Genomic DNA, 19,373 nt, shown 5'->3' with positions numbered 1-19,373 from the left:
GTGGAAAATTATTTTTCATGGTCCGTTTTCAGAATGTCACTGATGTTTATTAAAAAAAAAATGCAAAAAAGTTCCACTACAAAAGATGGGCTTTGGATAGATACAGAAAAAACAAATTTTTAATCCTTTACAAGCCCTTGAAAGAACTCAAGATAATCAACAAGTGCTTTTCCACAGAAAGTAGCAAAAGGTTATCATGATTCATGAACAAGTGTAACCACAACGTGCAATGACAAGGAAAAAACACAGGAATAATTACTATTGGAAAGCATATTGCAGTCTAAAACTAAGCATTCCACTCTACTAAATTAGTTATTACCAAACATTAATTCTGAGCACAGAGATGAATTTACACTATCCAAATACTGTGCTTGTAAGTTCTATGATGTGGAATATAAATACCAAAGATTTCATCAACACAAATCCAGATTTTGTAAACTAGAAAATTTTTAATGGCCATTTCCAGCTGTAGTTATTGTCAAACGAAATGCCCAACAAATGGAGCAATGTCTAACAAAAAGGAATTTTCTATAAAAATAATACAGGTCTTCTTATTCCCATTTCTCATTCTTAACTGTCAGCACAGTATATACAGTGACTTTCTGCTTTGAGAAATAATGCTTAAACTAACTTAGTAAACTTCCTACACTTTCTTTAGTTTCTTTTGCTGCTTGGTTTTTTTGTTTGTTGTCCCTTTAGGCTGCTTTTCTGACTGGCAGATCAGGTTCTCATCTCTGGATCTACCTCTCAGGGACTGATTTTTAATGCTTCAGCAGCAGTAAATTAGAAACAACACCAGTTTGCTTTGGTTTGGTTTGTCCAAATAGATCTCTGTCCCTCTTTAAAAAACTGGTGTTTATAAAACTCCAGCAACAGCTTTAAAATCTTGTGGAAAATAAGGACAAAGAAGCCTTCACTCTTGAGGCAGAAAGAAGAGAAGAACAAAGTTGCAAGGCAAAGGAAAGTGCATGGTTTCCTCCCCTAAGGAACTGACTACACTCTTTTCACTTTTATTCTAACAACACCTTTGGGTACTAAATTAATTATATTCTCCTGCTTAGTCACAACATCCATTTTTCTCTTTCTGCATACACTTGACCTGCAAACAGAAGTTACATATGCTTAGGCTGTCAAACAAACAACATAAGTTGACAAGTCTCACATGTCTGTTTTCTCTCTGTCTCCAAGCAGCCAGTTCTTTGGAAGCCAGTTCTTCTGGGCTCATTTTTATTAGATGATCTGGAGTAACCTCTCCTTTCAGTACTTTCTTAAATAATATCTAGAAGAAAGACAAAAAGTAACTGTTGCTATCAAGACAAAAATAGCTAGTAGCAGGAAATAAATCAGAGAATTAACATACAACATGCTCTGTACAGCTAAATTGGGTGTGTAGGTTTGTAATTATTTCCACTGCAGGAAGCAGTACTAGACTTTATAACATAAAAAGCCTAAATCCAGAGCTCCACTTATTCTACATTACAATGTATCTACTATATGATCAAACATATAATTAACTGCTGTTTCAAAGGAAAAAGAGTTTATGCCCACTGCAGCAGTAAATTCAGTTTATTGTTTTTGTTTTTAAAGGTGCAAATCCTATGCCTTACACAAGAAACAGAAGAATGTACTGAAGAGAATATGTATGCTTTTTGACTAAATTAAGTCCTAGGTAAAAAAAAGACTACTAACCACTTCAGCAGTATGACAAAAGAGAAAACGGAAGATAAACAGAAGTTTGTTAGATAGAAGTTAAGACAGAAGTTCCTATAATTTACAGTTGGCTAACTGTAATGGCAAAATACTATAAACATATATATAAACTAAAATACTATAAACAATACTATGACTTGATCATATCAGAAAAACTGATAAAGGACAAAATACAGAAGCTGAGTTAAATAATGGGCTCATAGAAAGCAGAATAGAGAGTGAAGACCAAGTTTGAGAAACCCGGGTATGAAAAAGTACAGTGGGGAGAAAGTACAGAGGGACAGAAAAATAGTAGGTGCAGTAAACAGCAAAGAACTATGGGGGGACAGGAATGTCTGTGGCAAAGAGAAACACTAACTTGGCAGGCTATATCTACTACAATTTGAAACCAAACAAAAAGACAGTACACTAAGAGCAAGGAGCTGGAGAGTTAATGATGGGGAAAACACAGAGGACATTGAGTGCCCAAAGAACAAACAACATCAAAAAACCAAGGAAACCTAAAAAAAACCCCAAACCAAACAGGTTAAATAGCAGGAGGACTGATAATGTTTCTACACTGAAATGCTTCTACATTCCTTTAATCTACAGTAAATCAAGGATTGCTGAACAGGACAACAGACACATCATACATACATTATTTTTAGGATCTTTCAGATTGAACATTAAACTTCTGTATTTGTTCTTATACTTTGCATCAGTGTCTCGAAAAAAAGAAAAGAGCTCTCTTTCAATCCTTGTGGCAACTTTTGCTGCTCTCTCCTCAGGAATCTTTAAACTGGAGTCCGTCAATCTGTAAGAGAACACAGTGCAAAAATTACACAAACAATTAACAGTTTTTCCTCTGTCTTCCAAAAGAAAATATTTATAAATAAAAATTAACAATTTCCTTCCTTAATATATCTTTACCTTTTCATAAGAATTTCCTTAAGAGATTGCTTAACACTTTGTCTTATCTGATCAGCAGAAGGCTTGGAAGCTGGCAGAGCTGGCAGGTGTGTTGCACTAATGGATCCTTTCTCATTTTTCTTTTTCTTAATTTCTTGTTTCTCATGCATACCTATCAAAACACACAGTTATAAATTGCATAATACCTAAGTAGGCTTATTTACAAACTTTTGCTTCTGATGAAATTACTTTCATATAATTTTATTTTTAAACTGGTAAGAATTGATCTTCAGGAAGAAGGAGTGGACCCACAGGATGGATGGTTAATGTTTGGTTTTCTTTCTTCTTTAGTTTGGATTTTATGTTACTTAGATTAATTCAGAATAAAAACTTCTTTAGCAGAAACAGGGGGTTTGCCTTTTAATTTGAAGTATTTTCTACACCAAATCAAGATGACCAATGGCTCATTAGCTTGATCTTAAGTATGATTTTTGACTCTAAATTTTTGGAACAGCATAGATTCATTTTTCAATGAATAAACTGAGAAATAATACACTATGAAGCACATATAAGCATAAGCTTTACTTTAAAATACCATTTTACATTAAACTTAACATTTCTGCCTGTTAGTCATCAAAATTATTTCAATTATAATAATCTCATCTTCGGATTCATGCAACACTCAAGGTCATTATAAAGTTTGTGTCATAAATAGTACAAACAATGGATATGTCTAATCAAACTAAAATCATTAATGAAAAATTACTGATTTCCAGAGTCAACTGAAAGCACATTTATGTCAGCATGTGAACACATTGCTAATTTTGAGCAGCACCCTTTCATTTAGGAAAGCAATGGGAAATAAGTAATATTATTTTTTTCATTTTATAGTCAGAAAAAAATGGAACAAATTGAAGACTGATGAAGATTTCTAGAATGCATCAGCACTGGCAAAAGACAAGAAGAGCTGTTATACACTTTCAGACAAAAGTTCAAAGTTTGAGTTTCAGAGTAAAAGACAGAGTTCTCACACAAAATCTCACTAGCTTTCCTGCTGAGATTTCAGTCCCAAATAACAACAACTTCATATTACAACAATCTTGGAAGAAAAATGCTTCCTGGAAGGGAGCTGGGGAGAGGACAGAGGTTGCTAGAAGGGTAAATAAGTCCCTTCAGTCTTTCAAATGAATTTTAAATGAAAATCTGATGACTCAGCAAGCAATATAATGCTCGCCTTTGAAATGAGTTGATAAAATTGTCCATTTGTTAATTATTATCAAAAGACAACAATAAGTCAAAATATAATTTATACAGCAACTAAACCAGTTTTATGTATACAAAGCATTTCACAGTGTTTCATGAAAGAGTATGTCAAAGTCTCATAAAATAAAGCTTAATACTGAGATGTCTGTGTACTTTTTTCTCCCACTTTTGATTATGTGAGCATCCTCTACTATTGAAACAGGAAACACATATCTACCTAGGACGTATCTATCTACTAAAAATCTGAAAAATAAATGAGAAATAAAGATCATAAACTCTATGGGAACAAAAAGCTCTTCAGATCCAGCTCATCACATTCACTATAAAACATGATTTGAAAAACTGATGTTATGAAGAAAGGTATCATCCTTCACTGTACATAGATGTGAATTGCAGCATGGAGACATCCCCAAATCTTGGTACCTGATTTTGTGGACCTTTCGACTGTACCAGGGGATTCTTTGTTTATTTTTTCATTTTTATCCTCAGGGGACCGCCGAGGAATTGCAGCAGTCTGTGATCCTTTCCGAGCAGGAACGTGCTGCCCTTTTTTAGTATCTGAGTCTCTGGACTCTGGTAAATTCTTCCCATCCCCAGATTCCTGAAAGAAGCATTTACACATGTTAGCATGCTACTGAATACTACAATCAACCTCTACATAATTACCACATATTTTTCCCATTTTTTTCCTTTTTATACCGTACAATATATATCCTGGATATATGCACCACCATATAATTTTCTAAAGAATTACTGAACAATATCCCAAATTACTGCCAAGCATTGATGAACAATACCTTTTAAATACTGGCTCAAGATACAGAACACACCATTTGCATTTAAGCTCTGTGTTGACAACCACTAAGTTTGCAATTATTTTAAAAAGTCAGGGATCCCAATGAACATCCCTTAGCCAGTTTTAGTCACAAAGGTCACTTATGTTTAGAAAGCACACACAAACTAAAATTAAAAAGAAGAGCTAACATTCCAGAATTTCAATACTACTACTCAGAAATAAGACAGGACTGCTGATGATTACATTATCATGAGTACGACATTAGATACGAACAGACTGAAGAATTATCTCAATAATCTTTGTAAATTATGCTTTGGTTAGTAAAATTAGACATAAAAAGTAGAAAAGCTTCCAAAGCACCAGGAATTTTTTTCTACATACAATCTAAAATAAAAAAAATCAAAACTAAAATACTGTTGGTCTTAGTTTTTAATATTGTTTATCTGCATCCTCTAACGCATAGCAAATTGACAAATATCCTACAATACATTCAGAAATCTGAAAGAAAATGCACTAAGTTCTTAATCATTTCTTTGTACACCTGTAGATATAGGTTTATATACACATAGAGGAGTAGGACTTCAACGATTGCTGTGTCCTTTCCAGCTTGGGATGTTCAATATGCATGAGACATGCACATATTCTTGCTCAACATAAGAAGAGCTTAGCAATACCCTCTTCAAAGAGTCAAGCCAGTTAGAAAACAAAGTAACTTTACGAGTAAGTAGACTTACAAAGATGTCTGAACATGGTCTATAAATTGGAAATGGGACAGGAAGGAACCTTCTAACCCCATTAATTAAGAGAACTTAAAACATTAAATAAGACTCACCCGTCTGAAGATTTTGACTTTGTGCTTCCCAGCATCCTCTGTTTGCTTTGCTTTTTCAGTCATTGTATTTAGATTGCAAGTAGGAGTTTGCTTTGAGACCCCCAGTTTTTCACACTCAATTGCTTTTTCTTCTTTATGCTCAAGTTTCCCTTGAGTATCTGGTACATTTTGATCAAAGCACTCCATTTTTTTGTCTTCTTCAGCACAGCATTTCACACACACATACTCTTTATCTTCTTCACCCATCTGCTGTGCTTGAGAAAGGCTCAGTCCAACACAATCACCATGAAACCAATCATCACACCTACCACAACCTACCATAAACCTGTAAACAAAGCAAGATGTAAGTCAGTGAAAACTGTGAAAGACTATGAAAGAAAATACAGCACCTTCAGCAGAATATATCATAACTGTTTCCATTTGTGCATCTCAATCATTTGTTCTTACCTAGTCTGTGGTTTTCTTTGGTGCTTTACATCCAACTCCAGCCTTACGACATGGTATGATCTTCCTGGTTTTTTTTTTTTTTTTTTTGCATTTTGCCTGTTACAGTAGTCCAAGAGACTATCAAAACCTCACTGTTTGTGTAACTTGCTCCCAAATCCTACCAAGCCTCTTTTCAGACTACTATCAATGTTCCTATGAATGCTAAAAAACAAAACCAAAAACCCAGCAACTCTCAGAAACAGTAAACTTGTTTGAAAAGACTTGATTTTTTTTGCAAGATATTATCCCTGCTTTCCTACAAATCTGATTGTCATCATTCATCAAAAACACATCAACAGCTGCAATCTTCCTCAGCTTTAAATGTTCTGACAAACACAATAGGCATATCAATCTATTCCAAATTAGCTGGTATTTTACATCTCATTCCTTAGACCATTATTACTAAATTATTTCTTGAAAGTTGTTTTTCATTCTCTTTACTGGTGAATATGGAGTGAGGAGTTTGGCTTTTGAAAGCACCTGTCCAGCTTGCAGTGTTTTCTTTTAAATAAGATACACTTTTGCACTACTCAGCTATTTTATTCAGCACTAATAGTTATTTAGAGGATGTTTCAAACACCAAAATTACTATCTTTTAAATGAGACTGTTCAACTCACAAGTCACTTAACTGCATTATTTTAAAAGCAGAATCAACTTTAGATACAGATAATATTTTCAAAGCATTGTAAAGATCACCTGGTCTAAAATAAAAACATAATTTGTCACTACTTTGTGGAAGCATTTTGAAAACTCCCATCAGGCATCATGAATACCTAATTGCACTGATAGGTACAATTTCCAGTGCAAATATTTGAGAACGACATGGAATTTTAAAGTTCCACAGGCTAAAAAGCAACTACTTCAGGAGACTTGCATGGTAGGAATTCTTTTTTACAAAGAAAGAATCATGCAGCAAGGAACAGCTTTCAAATTATGTAGGAAGATCTCTTGCAATACCCAGTCATATTCTCTTTCAGCTTTCATATTTTTGACAGGGCGGAGGGGAGGGGGGTTGTTTTTCACTGTTTTTTTATGTGCACTTTGGTTTGTTTGTTGGGGGGTTTTTTGCTCAATTTTAATTTTTCTTTTAATTTTCTTTTATATTTACTTAAACTATATTCAAGATATGTACTTTAACATATAGTCTGGAAAATCCAGAAAGACTGCAAGTGTATTAAAGAAAGTAGAAGTTCTTTGTTAATACTAAAAAATTATTTACTGAATTTCTAGGTTTTGAATTTCATAGAAGATAGATCTGACTTAAAAAGTAATTAATGAAAAATATATTGCTGAAACAACCAGGTTAAGAATTAAATAGACTGAGCTGCAAATCATATTTCTTTAACCTAATACCTTATAGATCTCTTCCATAAGATGATTCCAAGCAAAAATATTCCTAGCATGTATATCCCCACTCAGGCCAGGATCTGCTATTTGCTGACTTACCTACTTGGCAGAACCACATAAACATTACAGGATGTGCTTAGAGCAACTCCCATTCTCCAGAACTGTAAATGCATGCTCCAGGTGGCTTGATGCAGGCATTGTATTCAAAAACTACTGTTGCTTCAAAGAGGTGAAAACTCTAACTATATAACAGCAGACAGTTGAAACAAGAGAACAGAAGAAAAATCTGTGTCTTTATGTTCTGTCCCTCCCTACTCAAAATATGTCAGGATTACATTCTGCAGAAGAAAATATTATTTTGATGCAAAATGAGTCTGAGAAGTTTTAGAGGTCCATAGACTGAGAAAAAGTATATGATGATGTTTGCTAGAATTGAAGAAACTGGTTTTTAAACTAGTTTGGGAAGAAAAATATTTTCTCATTTTGAATTTTTTTTTTCTGAGCTGCAAGTACTTTAATACTATTACTTGTCACTAGCAAACAATATCTGCCCATCTGGTTCATAATTTTAATTAAGAAGGCAGAGGTTCCTTCATGTTTTGTCAGTATCCCAATCTTTTCAGATTCCTGTTTTTGCAATTTGCTGGAACATGAAAGGTAATGTTAGGAGACAACTACTTCTGATGGTCTCAGCAGAGTAATACCACAACATTTATAAGTACAACAGAAAAACAAGAAAGAAGTGACAGAATTGCTACACAAAGCTGACTGCTCCTTTCTGAGAGCCTAGAATCAAACATGCACAGGCAGAAAAAATAAGGTGAGTGTCTATTTCATAACTGCAAAGCACAGTGGGTGTTTTACACAGAACATGTCTCATACCACTGTAGTAAAACACTAGTAAAGCTCTGGGAACACTGAAACAAAAATTGCCCATGTAAGATTTTCTGCAAAGCTGAAATAAAGTCAAAGCATACAGCCAAAGCATCATACTTAAAGGATGTTTTGGTATCCTAAGGAATTAATGCCTGTTGTTTAAAAATAAAAGGAAACCAAGAATACACCATCATGAAGCCACAACTGCTATTAATTGATTTTTTATTAAAATATATGTATTTTTTTCTCAGTTTGTAAATTCAGGCATCGGAGACAAATTTGTTATACGAGGAAGATGGATTGCAGTGACCAAACCAAACTTTTGATTCATAATTAGAAAATAGATATTTGCTGAAGAGATTAAAATACACAAGATGCTGCACACCTTCAACTTTAAATTGACAGCATGTGGAATTTTTCAGTTTAGCTCACACATATTAAAGGGGGTAACAGAGATGGTGTGTAAGTAAGGCACCAGGATAGGTATCCAGTCTTGAATCTTTATTTTCAGGTCTATCAAATAAATAATAAAAGTTTTAAAAGACAAAAAAACCCTACAATGAATCCAGCTCCGAAAAGACCATTCTTCACTAAGACTACACATCAGGAGAGATGCCATTCAAGCAAACTACTGAAGATGGAAGATTCATTTGGCTTCATTCCAGTCTTCACAACAGGGTTTCCATTTAACACACACAACAAAACTACAAAATTCAGGATTCAGAAACCAAGACTACAAAAAGAATCAGGAAATGTCCATGATGCCTATTTTATAAAACACAAGGTATTGTTTATAATTGTTTTGTTTAAACCTAGTTATACAAAATGGTAATAAAAATACTGGTGCTGCCTGCCTAAAAAAATTCACTATTTCTACTAACTGGGTTTTTTTCCAACACTATTCAAATGCAAGACTGCAACTTTTGAGGCTGGGAGAGAACAAACTGATTTTAATACCAGTAATATAGATAATCCTTTTTACCATAAGGTCACTTTTACATGTCTGTTTCTCTCATCTGCACACAAAACAACTATGATTTGTAACAATTATAATTAGGTAGTGGGCAATGTTCAAACTAAATAGAGGAGTCAAGAAAAACTGAAGCCTGGTTTGAAGGCTCAAGGATGTCCTTTTGCACAGTTGTTATTTTTGACTGAAGCGGTTCTGGTTTCTTGGACTAGTAAAACATCAAAGTTTCTGACTGCAGATTGCTTCAAATTTGAAGTGCAGGACTTTTACCCATGTTGTAAGGCTGGATTGGAAGATGTAAAGCTGAAAGAGAAAAAAAAAAATGTTTTAAAATATTAAATCATGCCCAATTCAATTAAGGACTTGCTTTCATTGGACTTTAATATAATTTTCTTTTGTAAGAAAAAAAAAATTAAAAATTGACAGGTGATAGAAGACAGTACTATAACTCATTTGATCTTTTGCATAGAGTATGCTACTGTTTCATTCCTCTTAAGAGTCCACTTGGTAGTCCACATAACAGCATGAAGAGACACCTTAAAATCATAAAACATAAAAAGAGACAGAATAATTAATGCAAACCTGCCACAATCTCCCTTATGATTGGAAGACTTTCTTTGGTCTGTTATCTGTAGTAAATTAAATTCATTTCTTAGATGAAGAACTCAGGCTTGGACAATTTATTTTCTAAATATACAGGCCATGTTTTAAAATTACTTTCATATATTCAAATTATGTAACAGCACCAAATTTCCAGAGAAAATCATTAGTGTAAAATGGGAATAAACCACTTTACTCATAAAAAAGCTTTTCATTGTAAAGTCATACTTGAGTAAAACAAAATAAAAATTAGGAACTGTCAAGCGTTGTTCAGTGTGGGACAGTAATCAGCATTTTAAGATTATTTAATAATGCAATCTGCATTGCCACAAAAAAATAATTTAGTTTCTAAATAGTTGCTTCTCTAATCCTCCAAGTTTGTGGTACATAGTGATTGGGAAAAATACCACAACAGGACTCAAATCTTAACCAAAAAACCCCAAACAAACAAAAATCCCAGCCAAACTATTCAAAATAACAGTCTTCACCTGAACTCACCTAAGAGGAGTAAACCCACTGTTCACTTCTTAAAGACTTCAGTATTTAAAGTAAGTCCCTATCTGCACTTCATCCCTTAATGGCACTGTTCACTAAACTTCTACAGATCTGTTGGAAACTTGCATTAACATTTCAATTGTTTCTCTGCTGCACTGATGCTACAGTCCAATCAATGTTAAAGCAGGGCCAAGACACTCATGGCATGGCAGCTTTAGCAGAGTGTATGGCCCAGGTCAGTGAAGTAGTACCGCTTGATACAAAGCTCTAATGAAAAATGTCCAAAAAAAATCTGCAATAACTTGTAAGTGCAGAGACATAAGCAGTTCCACTTGTTTCCTTTTTGAAATTCTAACACAAGTGACATGATTTTTCAAATTCTGATTTTCTAGAAAAAACTCACAAACGTGTCTCAATCAGTATCAGCAGATCTCTTTACATGGAATTTGCAGCATATGGAAAAGACACTATAAACTTACTGCCTAAGAACTAAATTTCAATAACCTATATTTTATGCCATATGTTTCTTCTCTTTCTTAAAGGCATAATTTTCTTCACTATTCATATTACAAGAACCCTTTCAAAGAGGAAGCAGCAGGAAGAAAATAACCCTATGCTTTTTGAATTAAAGATGAATTCATGAAACATGCCAAACAGCAAAGACTAAACTACTAAACTTCCCCAAAAGCCTAAAAAAATGAATACATTTCCTAATACTAATTACAAATCTGCACTAAAAATTATATATACATACACACACACACATATATATAAATATATAGATAGATATAGTCATTAAGGGAAGTTCCATTACACACATTGCGTGTTGCAGGACAAGCATCATATGCTTTATAAACTGCATTTATAAGCATTTTGTATTTATGCTGACCTTCTTAAAAACTATTTTAGACAACTTATGGTATCCATTTGCTTGATTCCTTAATGCCACTGGTATTAATAATAATCCTGCCAATACTGCAGCATAGTAACATAATCCATATAAAACCTACAAATACAATTATGTAACCATAAATAAAAATCACAGTGGAGTCCTTCCCTTCGTTAATTATACATTACAACATTGTTTTGTTTATACTGTCATTCAGTTTTTCTACAGCTGTGGGTGGAAAAGCACAATAGATTTAAATGTTGCAAGGCTTTTCACAGAGGAAGAAAGCAGTAACAGAGGCAGAAAATTTAAAAGCATCATCCATTACTTAAACTGATGACATCTTGCATAATCCGCTGCTTAACATACTCGTATTATCTAATGGACATTTACTAGAACTCAGGAACCATCATTATTCTACTTATTCTTCCTTGTGAAGAATGTTCTCACAACAACTTGTTTGTTATATACTATCCACTGATGCCAGGCATTACTACCCTAAAAAAATATGCATATGCAATTCAAGTTTGAAGCCTTAAGCTCCTTTCTCAATCACTGTCTTTTGTATTGGCTATGCAAATTGTATGATGAACCTGGATCCACTATAATTTACTGACATTTAGAACTATTTTAAAAATACAAATCTCCTAATAATCTTTACTACAAGTAAAAATGGTTTGGAGTTTACATCCATCTTGCAAGCATCATTGCCAAAATACTTTTCTGCACTACAGTTCTGAAGGAAATTTTTAGGAACTATGTGTAAGCGAGAGATTGGGAATACTGTACCTTTGTAAATCAACATCAGCACTTGCCAGTTAATTACCTTTTACAACATTACTAATCTTACTCAGAACTGAAATCAAGAGGGAGTCACCAAATTAAAAGTTATAAGCTTACTCTGTGATGCTTTCTAGAACTTTTGCTTAGAAACACAGAATGAGTATCTCAAGTTGTCTACTATAAATTATTCATCCAAAATTGATGGAACTTATTGTTAAAGAGGACAGTCCACAGACACAGGAGACAATCTGAAAAGTGTCTGTTAGATTTTGTCTATTTGTACAAGCAAAGAACCAGTTCAGCCCTCCAGCATGCAGAGAATGTAAACATCTACAGTGAAAACCAGAGAAATCTTACATTAGCAGACTTCTCAATATCTGCAGAGCTACCATCTTCATTTAGCACCAAGCCAAGAAATTGCACATCATTTTTAAAATTCAACTATCTTTAGCAACCTTTAATCTGTCTTCTGGAAAAGTAACTATTGTTTGTGACAAATCTGAGTATTTTCAGCATCACTTGGATTCATTAGGAATTTGAGTAGTAACTTTATAACATTTTTCAATGTGATAGGCGTATCCATACATATACATGCTTTTCATCTATTGATAGATAAATGAAAAATTGTGCATGTGATTTATGTTATGAGCTGATTAGAAAACATCTGACAGCAATATGGGAACACACTGGCAACAAACATGTTGACAATAATACCGTTGAGTAACAACAATTCAAACCTCGCACTGAAAAAATAGCCCTTCAGATGTGCTGAAAATTACAAAATGTAAATTATCATCTGACTTATGCAGAAACACAAGGCTTAATTTCCATGTGAAAGAGCAACTCTTTTTAGTTATGTAGCAAAGACACATCACAGTACATAAAGCAAAGAGGTTGAGAGAGTCCTAAAGCCAAACACTGACAACTCATTCTCTGAGTAATGAAAAAAAAAAAAACCCAAACCAAAAATATATAACAGCTATCGTGGTTACAAACTTAGAAACTTCAAGACAAATGGAAAAGAGAGCATGAAGTCATTGTTCAAAACTCAAGAGCCAAACAATGATAATCTATTAACAAAAAGCAAGCCAAACACTGTCTCCTACAAAGCATGTTATAACTTGTAAACTTTTCAATCATGCAAATCTCATGTTTATAAAACAGAATTCCTCCTTTCCCTGACAAACCCACTGTATCTGCAGTACAAGCACACTTAGACTTTGCATGGGGCCAGCAAATTACTGCATGCATTCCTGAGGATATAAATTTACTCCATTTGTCACATGTGATGAGCAATAAAACAACACTTAAGTACCATCCTTCTACTCTTCTAGCAGGCAGAGCAAAATTAGTCTGGGTCTGTGTAAGGCTTATGTAAACATTGCTCTTTGGGAATTCTGCACACAAAGAAAGCTGATGCCACAATTTCCACACATTATGTTCAACCTGAATTAATTCTCCAAGCTTGGTATTACAGTAACAAATGAGTGGCTTTACATTTATTACAGGGAATACAAAGGTTCTACAAAGTGACTACTACTCTAAATCCCAAATTTTAATGTTACTTAAAAATGGCATCCTGCAAAGCTCTTGGCAAATTATTGCCAAGTTTAGGGCTGCAACTTCAGTTTAACTTCTTTTCCTACAAGCAATTTGTACCACAGCATTGATTAAAAATTTCCAAAACTGAAATAACCATAGAGCAAGATATAAACACAAATGTTGTTCCAAATCTTAGCTCTGCCTTTGATACTTCCTGAACATACAGTCATTTGACAGCATTTGTGTCTTACACTTTCTTATTTTCTCTTATACAATGAACAGAGAAAAAAGGGTAAGAGTGACCAGCTAGGTGTTTTCAAAATAGAAACAAAAATTCCTTGAAAAGTAGTCCAAGCAGCAAATTAAAATCCCCTTTTCATTACAGTAAATGTTGATAGTTTTGATGGGTTTCCAAGAAACAGAATTCATCCTACACTTCTTCTCTTTTGCACTGTACTAGAAGTGTTTTCTTTTTCTTGCACTAATTAGGACAAAATGTGAAGGAACTGGAGATACAAGTTTTGCTTCCTCTTGTGTCTTAATCATAGCAAGTACATCTGCAAGGTTTAAGTTGTGGCATAAAACTACAAAGTAAAGTAATCTGAACAAATTAAAACTTTATTACTTAGACTAGTTATGATAAAGTCACACACTAACAGTCTTAAATTTTCTGTTATTAGGAATGAAGCTCAATTCTGCAAGCTTCCTTATTCTACTACTGTGTCTCAGTCACATTCTATATACAAAAATTCTGTGTTTATCCTTCTACAAAAAATCTTTCTATGTTTAGCAAATCTGATTATCTTCTTCTCAAAGAGCTGGCTGTATCAACAGTTTTGCAATGCAGACATAAAAAATAACAATTCCAACACAAGAACCCTAAAACACTGAAGACTGACATCTCAAAACTGATGATACTCATAATTACCATCTCTGGCAACTCATGGGCTGTCTCAATCCAACCTCAGCTGGTGATTCATACACTGTGTTATGCTTCTGGCAGCAGTAAGAACTGGCAACATAAAATTGGGTATTTTGAACTTAATCCTATGTCCCTGTGTATCCCTGTATATTCTGTAATGCTACTTTGACTTTATCAACTAAAATAAGTAGACTTAACTGAGTCACTGCCACATCTTCCCACACTGGTTAGATCCATTTAGTAATAAAAATCAAGACTTTCTGAACTCTAGACAAGACATTAAAAAAAACCAAACCATAGACTGCTTTAAATATTAGCCAAAACAGAAAGAATATATCACAAGTTCAAGTCAAATTCTGCATTTTTAACAGCTATCAAGTAGCTCAAATTCCAAATATCAGATTTTGCTTTAAAAATATCTACAGAAGCATTTTTGTACTCAGAAAGCAGCCTTTTGGGATGTAAATAATTCACTGAAATACAGACTACTCACACAGTTCTACTTTCATGGTAGGTAGAAAGTAGATGACAAAAGGATGACAAAAACTAAGAAAATGCAACCTGCTTAAAAGTAAACTCTTACAAAGAAAAAATTTTAAGTGTCTTAAAAATAAAAGGAATTTTTTTTTTTTTAAGTGGAACAAGGTACTAAATTTGACCATACTTTCAATCAGGTAATCTTCAGCATCCAGGCAGAGAAAACCTCTTACTAATTATTTTAGTAGGCCACAATGATGCAGTTACTATAGCTGTACAGTAAATTAATTTTCATGTATTTGTTTTTCAAATATGATACAATGAGTGAATAAAGTTCAGAAGGGCTTCTTAGATACAAACAAATGCCAAAAAACCCCTCAGGTGCCCAAGGTAATTAAAATTTTCTCTCACATAAACTAATCATAAACATCTTCAATTTGACACTAGAAAACCAAAAAGTAGGCTAGCAAGTAGAAGAGCAACAAAAAAATACTTCAATATTAAAACACTGTAAGTGTAATAAAGGAATTCTTCTTCTTGGACTGACAGATCATTAGTGAAACCAAATGGTCTTTTTCAACTCACTGTGTAGAGTAGGTTTTGCCACAGAGGAATATGAACAACTTCAGATGCAAACTCATTATTAAGTTTAAAGGCAAATTCAGAAATGGCCATGTGGAAGTTTTGTGAGGTTTTTTCATGTTTTTGTTTCTCTCCTTCCCACTAATTACTTAATTACTGTTACATAAAACCTCACTGCAATGATTATAGAGAGTGAAAAAAACCTCCATATCTCTACTATTAGAATTGGACCTGTACCAGATAAAGTCACATGTAAACAATGATTTGATTTTTTTGGTTGATGGTGATCCTTCCACTTGAGAAGTCTCTGGAAAGAAGGAAATGACAACTTGGAACACAGATATCTAACTTCTTTTCTATGAAAAAAGTTAAGTTTAAAGTGCATAATTAAATGGCATAGAAGAATTATACAGTCATCAAAATATGTACTCACATAATAAAACATTTCAATTCCAACTTTTGGGACAAATTAGTTTCTAATACTCTGTTTAAATGACCAAAAAAAATGTATGAGCGCAAGGGAAAATTAATTGACTGTATGACATTCAGACTCGTACTGAAAGACTAGGACTTTGCTTTGGTATGAGCAGTGACAAATATTTTGTGGAAAGAAAAAAATTATTTTCCAAGACCAATAATAAATTCCTAAGACACACTGCCACACACACCTGTTGCCATGTGGCTTTTTGCAGAAGCCACACTGCTTGCTGGGCACCCAAACATGTTTGCTTTCACTAGCAGAGGTATGTTCCAAGCCTTCCCTTTTAACAGTTGAAATGTTATCTGGAATGAACAAGGGAGGTTCATCAAGTGAGAGACTTTTGCTACTTCTTCTCTGGCGAGGTTGGAGAGTCTTATCATTTCTTTTTGACTTGTTTTTTTCTTTATCATCCTCCTTCAGATGTTCTACAAAAGAGGGATCTTTAGTCTCTGCCTCTTCCTTTGTGGAGCTATTTGCTTTTAGCCCAGTTGCAACACCCAGTTGGTGTTTGCTGGCTTGCTTCTGACCAGGGTGTGAAACATGGCCTGACAATGAATGCACAGAATGGTGGGTATCTTTAGAGCAGCTTTGATCACTAGATTTCTCACTTGCTTTTTGAACTGATGACTTCTGGGCTTGCCCAGAAGCCTGGACTCGGGGTATTTTCTTCAGCTTTGTGTTGATCTGTTTTTTTACAGTCACCCCTGAAACGCTACTCTTTGCTTTCAAACCCAGATCAGATTGTTTCTTCCTAATTTTAACTGGGTTATTTGGGTGCTGATGACTCTCCTGCTCATCCGCATTTCTCTTCAGACTGGCTGAGGAGGGGCTGTGAGGGCCCAAAACAGCGGCACCAGCTCTCGTTCTGGACCGGGTCGTTTCCTGCTGCACTGTACCTGATTTCTGCCGAGCCCCTGCAGCCAGATTTTGTTTAATCTGTGCTACAGATTTACTATGCCGGGGCCTAATGTTCTTTTCACATTTTGTTGACATACCAATTTGTTTCTCATCATCCTGTAATTTTGATGCCTCTGGGCCTTCTACTTCAGTACTGCCGACCTGTTGCTGTACATTTTGGCTTGATTGGTCAACAGAGCTTTCTAAAATGCTATTTCCTGGGTCAGTAGAAGTAAACTCTTTGCTTTTCAAGTCTTTATTATCACAGTCTGTACTCTCTAATACTTTCTCAGATGAAGTTTCAGTTTTCTCCATTCCCTTGTCATCACCTCCAGCTTCTGTTACACATTCTTTTAGTGACAATGTATTTTCATCAAGAACTTCCACATTGTGGGAACCTGAACTGCAGTCAACCTCCTCTTTCACAGAGCTAGACAAATTTGAAAAGGTCTCACAAATTTCATCTGTATTCATGCAAGCATTAGATGAATCATTATCTTTTCCAGTTACTTCAATTTGATTATGTTCTTCCTTCTTCTCTGATTCCTCTGCTTTACTATCAGTCTTTTCTTCTGAAGAATTTTCCAAGCCCACTGAATCAATCACATCACTTGTTTCATTTTTAACCGGATTCATTTCAGTATCTGTAGATACTGAACAAACTGACTCAGCTCTCTCAGAGTCAGTCTTCACTGCAACATCTACTATTTCCTTTGTTTCCCCAGGAGAAGAAGAACAGGGTTCTGTTAAATTAGCACTACTTAATTCTTGGGATATTTCTTCACCTTTTGCCTGCTCAGGGGTTTCAGACTTTATTTCTTTCACATCTTCAGGACCAGGCAGACATTTTGTATTACTTTGGGATGCTGTTACTGCTGCTGCTGCTCCTTCCACCTGTCCTGATCGTCTTGTACTACGCCTAACCTCCCTAGGCTGCTCTGTTTTCAAGCGTGCAGCAGCATCTGTCTCTTTAACTGGACTTCTCTCTTGTTTCTGTCCACTTTTTGGAGCAGATCCACTTTTTACAGATGATTTCTTGGTATTAAGAGGAGGAGCAACATTCGAACGCTTGGCTAAAGTGCTCTGCCGCAGACTCCGTACTGGTTCTAGGAAGGGAAAAAGAAAATCTCTCAGCTATTCTGCTTCCTTCTTTTTGCCACTACAAGATTTGCTTAGAATAGAAGCGACTCACCCCAATTTAGCTTACTGGAAACAAAGAGAACTTAGTTGTTTACTAAACTTTAAAAACCCCTCCAAACCCAAATTACTTGCATTTCAATTTTACTCTGACATAATTTGGATGTAAAATCCCATTATTCTAAAGGCTATAGAATTTCTGAACAGTACATACAAAACACAAGTGATGACAGAAAGGCAATCAATACTAACCCTACTTTACTTTTCTACCTCTCAAGATATACTGTGATTAGAAATATAACTGAAGTTTAAAAATATTTTAGAGAACAGTCTACAAATTTGAGATCCAGCCACATCCTCACCTGATGACAGCTTTTATATTTTCTAAACAAGTAACCATTCCCGTGCCTTTCTAAATGGCATAATCACCAGCTTTGTACCACAGGCTCTTATTTAAATTCTGATATCCATATTAAGTAATTTTATCTTTTTAAATCAATCTGCTCTATAGGGGAAAAAAGCAGAGCAGTAAACAAGTTCAACAGGTTAGAAAACTCGTAATGTAATAAATTAGCTAACACAAATAATCTAAATATTTCAATAAAATATTAAGTATAATGAGATATTTTGATTAAAAACTTTCTGACTGCAATACTTTAATCTAACTTAAAATAAAAAGAGAATAAGCATATAAAAATAGAATCAAAACTAACTGGAAACAGAGACATGCTAATATTCCAACGCTGTTTTGTAACTCCATCATGCTTTTGTTGGTGAAGAATCACATTATTAATCTTATGTAGGTAAAAGGATCAAAATCTTAAAAATTAGTTTAATAAGCAAGACACTAAATGTTTATTAAAAAGGAATTCTAATTGACTCATACCCTATGGATGCCAGCTTCTAGCAGCAGTGTATGAAAAAGGAAGTTTCTATATCAGAATTCACACAACCAAGTTAAATTTGTAAGTGTTTGGGGTGAGATTTTAAAGATTTGATTTATTTCAAATATATAAACACATAATCTGTGATCACCTTGTGCCATTAAACGTGGTGATTTCCTTGGTGATGTGACTGATGCTTCTTCAGCACGGCTTCTCAAATTCCTATTAGGTAAAACAAGCTCATCCTCATCAATGGTGTCATTACCACTCTCTTTAACTCCTTCTTCATCCATAGTATCATCAAGACCAGTAACTGGAAAAAACAAACAAACAAGAAAGAGCCTAAAACTTAAAATGATCAAAAAGAGTTGCAGCTATAATGCTGAGGAAGACAGGGGAAGAGACATTAAAAAATACATAAATTGGCCATCTAAAATCAAACAATAGAAGAAAAAAATGAAGAAATGAAGGACAGAAAATTCCCATGTGAGGAAGTTTCAATGTAGAAGAAACTA

General features: G+C 34.4%; 1 protein-coding gene across 5 annotated transcripts in view; it reads right to left on the bottom strand.

Annotated features, from left to right (window-relative positions):
• Window positions 1–19,373, bottom strand: part of PHF3 (PHD finger protein 3) — a 48,699-nt gene that overhangs the window by 10,873 nt on the left and 18,453 nt on the right. For all 5 annotated transcript variants that reach the window (XM_079299045.1, XM_079299041.1, XM_079299042.1 and 2 more), the window contains 7 exons: window positions 19,010–19,171; window positions 16,128–17,943; window positions 5,490–5,814; window positions 4,285–4,462; window positions 2,620–2,770; window positions 2,347–2,503; window positions 1,163–1,279 (listed from right to left, as the gene is read on the bottom strand). In XM_079299045.1, coding sequence (XP_079155171.1) covers window positions 1,163–1,279; window positions 2,347–2,503; window positions 2,620–2,770; window positions 4,285–4,462; window positions 5,490–5,814; window positions 16,128–17,943; window positions 19,010–19,171 — 2,906 coding nt within the window. The remainder of the gene's footprint in view (window positions 1–1,162; window positions 1,280–2,346; window positions 2,504–2,619; window positions 2,771–4,284; window positions 4,463–5,489; window positions 5,815–16,127; window positions 17,944–19,009; window positions 19,172–19,373) is intronic.

This window comes from Erithacus rubecula, assembly GCF_903797595.1.
Source record: "Erithacus rubecula genome assembly, chromosome: 2".
Lineage (NCBI taxonomy): Eukaryota > Metazoa > Chordata > Aves > Passeriformes > Muscicapidae > Erithacus > Erithacus rubecula.
The sequence above is the reverse complement of the archived record's forward strand: the minus strand, read 5'-3'. Positions and strand labels throughout refer to the sequence as shown.